Genomic DNA, 11,484 nt, shown 5'->3' on the forward strand with positions numbered 1-11,484 from the left:
CTGTGCTTAGCTGGAAAAACATTTTGATTAAAATAATGTATAGAAGTTACAAAAGCTGTCAACAGAAGTGAGCGTAACTTGCAACCAAACGTTCAATATGTGAATTAACATTTCCTGCTGACTGTGCGCTCAGCCAGAAGTCGTTTCATTGCACGAAGCAAAAGAGCAAGAACTTTGCCAAATGGATGGCTTGGAAATTAATTGGTATGAGGAATCGTTTAATAAACCAAACAATCCTTACGTAAGGAGTGATTATTTTTTACAGCAATTACTCCATCTGCTAGCTGGAGTTTGCATGGCTGGTGCTAAAGTTTCTACATATGACCTTCATCTACCCTTGGATTTCACATATTCTACTCTACAGGAGTCATGGAAGACTGCAAGGAGATGGCACAGACGTTAATGGAGAATCACTGGATTCTAAGTTCTGTTATCTGCTCTTGGCACCCAAGGGATGGTGTTTATTTTGGTATACATTAAAATTCACATTGTCAGAATGTTTACTCGAGTTCTACAGACTATTTTTTCCTCAAGAAGTATGAAGGTATCATACTTCAAATATATCATAGGGCTAGTGATAGGTTTAGGGGGGTTGAGGTAAGAGTCCGAGACCGGGGTCAATAGGGAAATCAAATATTTTGGTGCTTTTCTATAATTCTGTAAAGATAAGCACAAAGTATGATAGAATTTATTAAAGGATAATGTTAGGATTAGAAGTGTTGGAGTTAGTGTTAGTTTTTGGGTTAGCATTTATAGGTCAACAAGATTTTGGAACTTTTTTGTAAACATTATTGTACTATTGTATATTTGTGATCTGCACATCTGTTGTATAGAAGGAATTTCTACAGATCACTAAAACCTGACAGTTGGCTGGTCTGTACACAAGAATTTGCAGCTAGTGTAGGCTTCTCAGCACAACAGTGTTTGCCAAGTTTGCCGATGTGGTCAGCAACCCAAAGGTGAAATTGTCAATGATGTTAAGCAGAGCAAAGAATACCTCTCCAAACAAAGTAGTGTCATGAAATGCTGATTAAAATGTTGCCTGACCTGACCATCCCTTCTTGACTGAGCCAAGTAGAAAATACATTTAGAAAAATGCTATACAAAGATGACCTCATTAGCATATCAACAGTGAACCTGATCAAGTTACTGTGCTCTCAAGCTGGTTGTTAGGCTGGGTACTATATGTGAAGTCTTTACCTACCTGTTTAAAGTCGATGAGCTATCAATAGGTGCTTGGATATGAGGTGCACTGCCGGTCTGGTTTTATTGACTATGGAACGATTTTGTAACAGCTGTTTTGAGTTATGAGTACAGCAGTGCCTGTGGCCCCGTACAATGCCTACTTACAAGAAATAACTGTGTCTAAGATGCAACAGTCCTCTTGTAATTTCTGAGTGGATTATTTTAAGAGTAATTGCATTTTCATACGAGAATGGGAAAAAAAAAAAAGGAACAGATCTGCAAAAGAGCTATGCAAGACACTAAACAGCAGTTTGGAAAGATGTTTTTACGCTGCATTGTTGACCTGTGAATCTCAATCTGATGTTATTATTACAGCAAAAAGCATCTCAGTCTGGCAACACATTGATCATTAGTCTGTTTTTAATCATGTTAATGGACTGTGCACACAGCCAGACTGTAGTACTTACCTCTAAGCTGAAAGAGAGGACAACGTCAGACTTGGAGAGCTGATTTTCATTCTCTTCTCCCATGTCTATAATGGATGTGTTGTGGCTGCGTTTCAGCTTCTGAAGCTTGAATTCAGAGCCGCCCTTTGACACTGGCATGCTCTCCAAATTTGCCATTAGCAGATTAACAGAAGATTTGAGCTCCTCAATATACATATTTTCCATTTCTTTTGAGACAAATTTGGGAAATTTGCGCTCCTGCAGTAAAAAAAAAAAGTAAATTAAGGCATGACATTAAATACAAGCAATCTTAGAGTATTCTTATATCAATATACTGTTTATCAAGATATGTCAATATATACCAAGATATATCAAGTCAAATACACTCAAGACTACACTCATCATTGGGTGCACTTATTTAATGAAAAAACAATGGGAGATGTAAAAAACCCCATTTAACCTAGTTATGTAAAATAAATCCTTAAGTGTATTTCTAAATAGCACCACAGTAAGCCCTTATATAAGCTTATGCAAAGCAGGATTCATATAGGGATAGGTTGGGGCAGCCTTGTAGACCAACCAGGCTTGATTCTATAGTAGTGCACATCACAGCAATCACAGGCTGAGGTGTGGTTCTTGACCAGAATTATAGCTTTTAATGCAGGAGGGTGGTCAGATCCAGCTGTGCTATCTGGCAGGGACATTCTGATTAGAAAAGTAGGTAAGACATGTAAAACAGCAGTTTGACTTAACTTCCACGTTAACATAATCTCGGATGTTTTCTTGGTGGTTTCCAGAGATCTACAGTTGACAGTATCAGACTGAGCCTTTTTACAACCAAGCCAAAAATCCAAATCTGGATCTATATAGGTAAGGATTTAACTTTTTTGCCTGCCAGGGTTTGGTTTGCAGTGATCTTTGGATGAAGAGAGATGAGGATCGGGGAGACCTGCCTGGAATGTATCATTTCTGCCAATTTATTTATTTCTCTATATATAGTAATATTGGTCCACCAACCTCCCATGGTTGTGAAAGGAAGCTCTCACTATAAGTATTTGATTTGTTATTATGTGGAGTGCTTCAGGGTGACGGGAAGGGGAGCTAAGTTCGTAGTTCCAGGGAATGTCACCATGGGAATCCATATGATTTCAGGATGATGGCTCACCAGCATCTACAGACTTCTAAAACTACCTTGATGACGGATGTTAACTATTTAACATAATACTTTTATTACAAAATGGCGAGCATAATGTGTCCAGGGGGGCAGTACAGTGGGATAGTGGTTAACGCTTCTGTCTTGCACTATCACTATTTGCAAGGAGTTTGCAAGTTCTCTTTGTGCTTGGGTACTCCAGTTTCCTCCCATACTCCAAAGAAATGCCGGAAGGTTAATTGGCTCCTGTCTAAATTGTATATATGATTGTGAGATAGGGACCCTAGATTGTAAACTCCTCGAGGGCAGGGACTGATGTGAGTGCTATGTAAAACTCTGCATAAATTCTCAGTGCTATATATATATATATATATATATATACTGTATATCTGTAATAAGATATAAAATGAGTCTGAGTATTTAAGAAATATACTTACCCTTGCAATTTGATCTGCCATTTGTAGACGACCATCTAATTCACGTCTTATCTGGGCAGCTTGTTCATCTGGATTGTCCAACTGTAGAAAAAAAAAAAAGTATAAGAAATCTAATAACAGTATTGCAGTCTAGATCAGTAAAGCACAGCAAATAATTTAATGTATGCTTCTTCTCAAATTGGTTAAGAATATTAGGACAAAAGGCATAAAACAATCCAATATATACTATATTTGTTTAACAGAGAAGTCTTTATTTGGTGGGGATGAATGAGTTTTTAACAACTGGATCTTGGTTTGTATGTGAATTTAGGTTAATCCCAATCCTTTTACTTCCCACTATGACCCAGTATTAATATTTGTTATAAAGAAACTGTAGATGCTGGTGAGCCACCATCCTTAAATCATATAGATTCCCATGGTGACATATTCCCAGCTTAGCTCCTCTTCCCCTCACCCTGGTGCACTCCACATAATAACAAATCAAATCCTGACAGTGAGAGCTTCCTTTCACAACCATGGGAGGTTGGTGGAGCTAGGTACTCAGGTGTGGAGATCACTTTGCTGGAGTCCCCAAAGATAAATCAAAACACCAGCATTTATCCAAACCTAATATATTAGCCTCAATTTGACTCTTTAAAAGCCACTGCCCCCTTTATTCCAAAGTGTCCAAATCAGACTGATCCAGATATAAATGGTGTGGTCATCTCTTTGGGATGTCACAGCCATAAAAAAAAAAATAGAGTAGATATACAGTACAAGGGAAGAATTTATACACATTACACAATAAGAGGTAAAAGCATTAGATCACATACACAAATCCTACACATCGATTGTGCAATATAATGTTATTAAAATGTATCCTATGTTAATCTGCAGCCACTGAAATTTTGTAAACCAAAAATCCAATGCAATATGGGAATGTGGAGGTGTTCAGTACACCAGTGGACATGTAATTTCCTACTTGTGTGATTGGCTTACTGGTTTTCTTATAAGTCTGCATAGACATACAAGCCAAATTAGGTATATCCTTTAATGGTTTCATTTTTGTTAAGATGCTCCTTTTCTTATTCTGAATGGAGAAACCTGGTGGATGACCAGCAAAACATTTCAAGAAAAATAAAGCAAGTCCAGTTGCCTTGATTTATTTTTTACAGTGTGACAGGACAGTGCAGTGTCACTATAGTGATTTGTGTGTTTGGCGCCCAGGATTCTCGGCCAGAGGGGCTGAGAGGGTCCAGAAAACATTTAGGGGTCTATTCACGAAGCTGCCGAAGGATCTGGCCGTAGCTTTGGCCGATCCTTCGGCTAGCTTCGGCTCCAGGACCCCTTCGGTTCAGTAGAACCGAAGGGGTGCTGTACGGGCTATTCACAATAGCCCGTACAGCTCCCGATCATGGCCGAGCGGCTCAGCCGAGCCGAACGCATATACATCGACTAAGAGAGTGGACAAAGAGGAAGAGGCAGTCAGTGGTGCAGGAGTACATGCAGAGCATGTGAGATTGTGTGTATGTGACCCACGAGACACTGAGCTGGAGTCTGGCTGGAGAGGCCGAGAGGGCCTGTGGCACACGCGGTGTGTGGGTGAGGCCAGGAGGTTCTGTGGCACACGAGGTGTGTTTGGAAAGGTCGGGAGGACCATCGTCACACAAGGAGGTGTGAAGCTGCTGGGTGTCTGGCCATGAGCTGGCTGAGGCTCTAACCCTGAGGTGGGGCATGATACCAGTGCTGAGCCATATCTTGGATATTGCTGGAAGATACACATTGTTTATGTTTGTTTGCTGAAAAGAAGCAATGTGAGTTGTACTGTTTGGAAGAGAATAAAGTTGTTATGTTCCAAAACCACCTGGATAAGGATCCTTAAATACCCTAAACATTACAACAGATATACCATGACCTGGAAGAATAAGAACCTTCAGAGACAAAGGGAGAAAACATTTAGTAATCCAGCCCTCTAGCCCAACGATAATGGTAGCATTCATGTGGGATTTTTGTTCATATTTTATAAGCAAAGGGAGACAACATTTAGTAATTCATCCCTCTATCCCAACGACAATGGTAGCATTTATTTCGGATGAAACCGAAGGTCATGTATTATTATATTTACTATGATTATGACTTGCAAACATCTCTGAACATTTTATTGAAGTGCGTTTTCCGGAAGATAAGCATGCAGCCACAAGCTGTTCCTGCCATAAAGCACAGTTTATTAAAGTCTGTCTGCAGCCATATTGGCTTTGGATAAATTAATCCTTTTTTAATAGAGTTACATTTCGGTCCTGTGGGGTTAGCCTCCCCTTCTAAATCTGAACAGTATGGCAATCATTTCATGAGATGTTTAATCCTCATCACGGTTGTCTATCTCAGGCCTCAAGGGTCACTGGCTTGCCACTAATTTGGAACTTTCCTAATTAATGGGCAATCAATCAATTAGTGCTTTAATGTACATCACTCAGTCAAAGTCCTTGGTGGTATCACTCTGATCACATGACTACATCACTCTCCATCATAAAGAATAAATCAATATTCATAAACTGAATTTTGTGTAATATGAATCTAGTCCACACCTATGTTTTTCTTTTATAACAAGCATGCTGATATGCTTTCAGCATCGGTTTTTATATTTGTTGAATTGTATGTAGAGCCAAAGTTTTTTAGTCTGGAATAGAGTAGGTAAGAGTTAAAAACCCTGATTAGGTTATTTTTTCCTGCATGTGTCCAACTAAGGAAACTACTCTTTCCGAAACAGAAACGCATACATAGTCATTCCAATTGTTTTAAATGAAGCAAGTTCACTCCTATGCATTCAGTTCCAGAGCTTTTAAAAAGGGTTCAGCAGCATGCTTTTTTTTTGCACCCAAACACATCAAAAACATGTAAAAAGGCATAAAAACTGTGTATAAACACATATACAGAAACACATCCAGATCTGGTCTGGAGATGGTGTAAACAAGCCCTTAACCTGGTGATCCTACCAGTTTCAGCACCGGATCAGGCATCAGGCATTCGGGAAAAAGCTAATAATGCTGCAAGATTGTTTGAGACATTCCAATGGCATTGTCACCCTCTTCCTGCATTCAGAGCATGCTGGCACATATTCTTCTCTAAATCTATGGGGAGCAGCGACACCTGAGGAACTGAAAGAGGAAGTGATGTGGAGGCCTCCTACAGTTACCAAAAACTGTAGAACCAGCACACGATGATCTTCCAAAGAAATACGAACTTCATTCCATATGCATCTATAAAATTACCACCCCCGGTCATCAACAAAGTGATTGAGAACAGAGTCAGAGCGTTACAATAGGTAAACACGATAACCAGGGGGAAAAATTATTCTTGAACACCTAACTGCATTGTCACTTTAATGCTCGACATGCACTACACTAAGATTTGTATCTGAAACCTTTGCAACTACTTTAAAGCTAAAACATCAGTTCAACCCTAACTGGTTGATGTCAATGCACTAAATCACCCTCCAACTTCTTAAACCTGTCATTGGCACATTACCTGCACCTGGATTCCCAGCTTGGCCTACTTGGTGTGGCCTGTTAGATATTTGGGGTAAATGCAGGAAGAAAAATGATTTAGATAACGTGACACTAAACTCAGGAGCTTAATCTTAAAAACGCATTCAAGTACCCTTACTATTAACATAAATGTACCTTATTTGTGTATCACTCGGCTATAGATCCTCAAATCATCTCTGAGTTGGTGCGGACACTGTCCTTCCTTCTGAAGGGTGGCTACTTGTGTTCACCCTTAAACCCTGTTTGTGTTGTAAAGTAGCCACCACCAGGACCGGATTTACTCTCCCAGCTGCCCCAAGGCCAGGTTCCTCAATGCACCCCACTCCCCGCCAAGATCACTTGTAATCAAACAAGTGGTTTCCCCATTCTACATTTAGCCCTGCTTGTGCAGAGCAGGGCTAATGGTAGAAAACAAATTACCACCCGGAGCCCGGAGCTGCATGTCCCGGGCATCGTGAAATTTAAAACCCCTGCTCCCTGCCGCCCCAAGGCCGAGCCTCGGTAGCCTTGTGGGGAATCAGGCCCTGGCCACCACTCCAAGATCGACTACCATGATGGACTACAATCTCACGTGTAGTTTACTAATTTGTATTGAGATTGTATTCCATCACAGGAGCAAGCTTGGAGCAGTGGCTACTTTACAACACACAGGGACCCTGGGGAACAAAAGTAGCCACCCTCCAGAAGGAAGGACAGTGTCAGCCCCAATTCAGAGATGATTTGGTGATCTACAGCTGAGTGATATAGAAATATATACCAAGAAAAAAGAAAGAAAGGGGCTTTTAGGTGACCTCTGGAGAATTCCCGGGGAAATTATATAGAAATATGTAAGAGTCCAGATATAGAGTTTCTGCAGAAGCACACAAAAGTGGTCAAGCTTATTTTTTTTTTACTTATCTTTATTTTTAAGCGGTGTAGTTATGATACGGAGAAACTTCTGCCCGTATTTGAAGAAAATCCATTAAATATAGAAATGTTTCTAAAAAGAACTTTGCTTTATAAACCAAAAGACAAACAGTAGCTGGAAACAAATCCCATTTTAACTTTATTCACATATGCCTTGGAATTGCTGTTTGGTTATTTAATGCACTCTTTGTGAAGCTGTGTATTCTGAATTTGCCATATTTTAGAAGCTTCTGTAGATGCCTGCATAAAGAAATAATACTTCAATATTTCATTCTTTTCCTCACAGTCTTTTTTTCATCAAAGTTGAGCATTCCTGAATAGATTTAGTTCTACACAGAGACAGACTTCCAAAACATATTAATATTAAAAGGAAGGTCAAATTAAATTTAAAAAAGCGTCCACATATGAGGTTTCTACAAGAAGGCGGTAGGATGGTCCCACTTATTATATATATAGATATATATCTATATCTATATATATATATATACTGTATATCTTTAAAGGTTGGAAGAATAGGCAATTATCTATCAGCTTTTATCTATCAGCTACATTTAAAGAAGTACTCCCGAATTTTACAAAATGAACCCTTGCAGTACAGCTACCCCTTCACTGAAAGGGTTAACTGCTTATTTTCTCTAGGCGGCAAAAATAAAGAAGAAATACTCACCCAATCCTGGGTCCTGCCTGGGTGCTAGACCGGTCCCCACAGCCTCTTCTCCCCCAGGCTTCAGTGGTCCAAGGACTCATGACATCATCCTGTCTAATGCAGGTCCATTAGATGTGAGGGTGCCAAGGGACATACCACCTCTGGAGCGGAGGGGGGGAAAGGTGTGCGGTCACTGCTGCAGGACTGACTGAGGATCGGGTAAGTACAGTATTTCTTCTTTATTGAACGTACATTGTACACCAAGGATGAGCAGGCATGTTCTGTAGGTATCATCTAAGTGGTTAATCTGTTGTACAAAAATTCAGTGATGACTAGCAGAGTTTTTGGTCAATTCTAATCCTCCTGAGCTTTAATTTTCTAGCTCAGGTTGGTGTGTTTTGAGGATTGCCATAGTATATTTACTTCTTTCTTCACAAAAACCATGAGCTTTGCATTGTGCCTTCACATAAGAACTACAATATACAACATCTACAAGATAAGAGACGTGCTGCTTCCACCAGCTTATTGCTAATAATGTTCTTAGTTTGCTTTGATGCAGGGATTCAAGAAAAAAAAAATCCTTTAGCAAGTAGAAGTAGTTTGATTTTATTCTGTTCAACAAGAACAATATTTAAATATTCATAAACGTCTTACCATAAATATTTAATCTAAAGGTCAGTGGGTGGTAGTAATTAACGCTTGGTGAAAAAATCAAGGACATCACTTTAGAAGCGTGGCAAAAAGAAATGCATTATTTCAACACGGTGGGAATGTAATACAGACCCACACACCTGCCAGCTAATAAAGAGAGGCCACGGTAAAATTATTGTAAAAAAAAGGAATAACATTTTTTTTTTAAGTATTGAGGAAAAGAAAACTGTGATGTAGCAGTATCCAATCAGATTCCATCTGTTAATTCTCTACTACAGGTTATAAAATAAAAGCAAACACTTCATTATATGCTATCAAAAAAACATTGGGGGAATTCATGAAAACTGGAGCAGACAGTTTTCTTATGGCGACCAATCAGCTTCTCCCTTAAGTTTGTTCCGTTAAGCTTTCAAAATGAAAGAGAGAAGCTGATTAATTGCCATGGGCAACTGCGTCATATTTTGTCTGCTCAGTTTTTAGGAATTCCCCCCCCATTATTCTTTCCTCCTGTTTTTTGGCTAACCCAGTTTTATTACGTATGGGTCTACCTTATTTGCATGTTATACACAAATAAATGTGAGAATAAGACAGGGTTTGGGTAGATTAAGGATGTGGTTTGAAAAATGTTCTGGAATTTTAAAAGATTTCAAAGTGTTGCACACACACATTTTTTTTGCATTGTGTGAAAATGCATCAATGAGCATGCTTTGGCATGCATTCATACATCCTATAAAGTGTGAATGGGGCCTTAGAGAACACAGAAACCCATACACCAGGGGTGCCCATTAGGTCGATCGCGATCTACCAGCAAAGCGAACACTGGTAGATCGCAATCGGCTGTGTCCTGTCCTCCCGCTGTGGGGCTTCTCTTCTGGATCCCTGCTGCTCTCCCCCATCTGTATGCAGCGAGGATCCGAGGAGAAGCGAAGGAAGCGCTGCAGCCGGCGGTGGGGTGGGGTGGGGGGATGTCGGGTGAAGGAGCCACTGCCAGAGCAGCATGGCCAAGTGGGTATTTACTATAGTAACTATTTGTATTGTTACTAATAAATGTATATTTTAGTTTTCAAAAACTCTTACACAGCATTTGCACATAAATGCTGGAGCATCTTCTCACAAAATGTGGGACAATTAGCATTTCTAAGATCTTGCCAGAAGGTGCAAGATGTCACTTATGCCTAGGCGCTCTGGATAGAAGTTGGGGTGTAAAGTAAGTATTTTCTTTGTTATTTTTCTGCTCAGGGGTGTGTGTGTTTTTTATGTGGCTTTTTTTCATTTGGTGGGGGACATCTAACTAATAAGCGGACCTTGCATTTCCATAGAATCCAATGGTAATCCTGGTTTAATTCCCAAGCTTAAACTCCATAAAGGACAGTTAAAAACCTATTAGGTACTATAAACAGAAAAATAGTTTTGATATACCATACTCTGCATACAAAAGGCCCAAAGTAACATGCTGCCCAAATGAATCATAAACCGTCTTTACGGGTCTGGTTTATCTCTAAAATAATGCCAACAAGATACAAAAAAATACGACCAGCCATGATAGATTAAAGGAGAACTATGGGGTCAGGGTTTTTCCGCATAGTTCTCCTTAGGGTAACGGGAGGACACAAACTAGCGTCCTCCCGTCACCATATTTTCTAACACAATTACAGGATATTGCTTGTTTGTCATCCGTTATTGCAGTCTGAATTACTGTTATCACCTGTGACTTCAACATATAAGAGAGAGCGAAAAAGTTAAATAAAGCCGTTTGCAGCCTATAATGAAAAAGTGTCAGTTTATCACCGATAAAAGCGCCCTGTTGTCCAGGAAGCTGGAAAGAGATATATAATGACCCTGGCTGAACGGCTGTTTGGCCTGATTCCTCTCCTTATATCAGATGTTCTGTAAAGGGGAACTGAAGTCCCTGTTTCCAGATTAGGTGTTTGACTAGTGACTATTTATAGCTGCATGTGCTGCTTGATGGTTCTAAGAGGCACTAACTACAATGCTGTGCACCAAGACTGGGAATTAACCTTGATTTATAAAGTGTTCTAGACCTCTCTCGGGTGCTTGCAAACTTTTCAAACCATAGAGCAGCAATATAATGTTTATATATTGGCACCCCTGCAACATTCTATATGAGGATATGTGTTTCATGCAGTTTTTGACCTGCTTTTACATTACTTTCCCAGCATTCCATATCTGTCATCTGCCATTTTTTGCTGCTAGACCTGCTGTTGATAAAGATACAATGCAAGGAGGTTGCACAAAGAAAAAAACTGTCTATGGATGTTCTAGAAAGCAGGAGTGATTCCTATGTATTAAAGAGGACCCGAATTGCCGAATTGTGAAAGCTCTACCCAAAAAGAGCAAGTGGAGGACAAAGGACTAGTCATCAGTATTGCCAGTCGTCACTCTGCAGCTAATCTATTCCCCACGGCTTACTTACCATGCCTTGTTCCACACTGTCTCTGGGTGGATGGGCCATTTGACAAAGAAACAGGGCTTTGTTTACTCATGTTAGGGCTGGGATGTGCTGGGCTGAACAACC

General features: G+C 39.9%; 1 protein-coding gene across 1 annotated transcript in view; it reads right to left on the reverse strand.

The window, feature by feature from the left end:
* Positions 1 to 11,484, reverse strand: part of CADPS (calcium dependent secretion activator) — a 372,013-nt gene that overhangs the window by 213,158 nt on the left and 147,371 nt on the right. The window contains exons 4-5 of the mRNA XM_018554448.1: positions 3,222 to 3,302; positions 1,653 to 1,889 (exon numbers count right to left, since the gene is read on the reverse strand). Of these exons, the coding sequence (XP_018409950.1) occupies positions 1,653 to 1,889; positions 3,222 to 3,302 (318 nt within the window). The remainder of the gene's footprint in view (positions 1 to 1,652; positions 1,890 to 3,221; positions 3,303 to 11,484) is intronic.

Source organism: Nanorana parkeri, unplaced genomic scaffold (assembly GCF_000935625.1).
Source record: "Nanorana parkeri isolate BGI_ZX_2015 unplaced genomic scaffold, ASM93562v1 scaffold9, whole genome shotgun sequence".
Lineage (NCBI taxonomy): Eukaryota > Metazoa > Chordata > Amphibia > Anura > Dicroglossidae > Nanorana > Nanorana parkeri.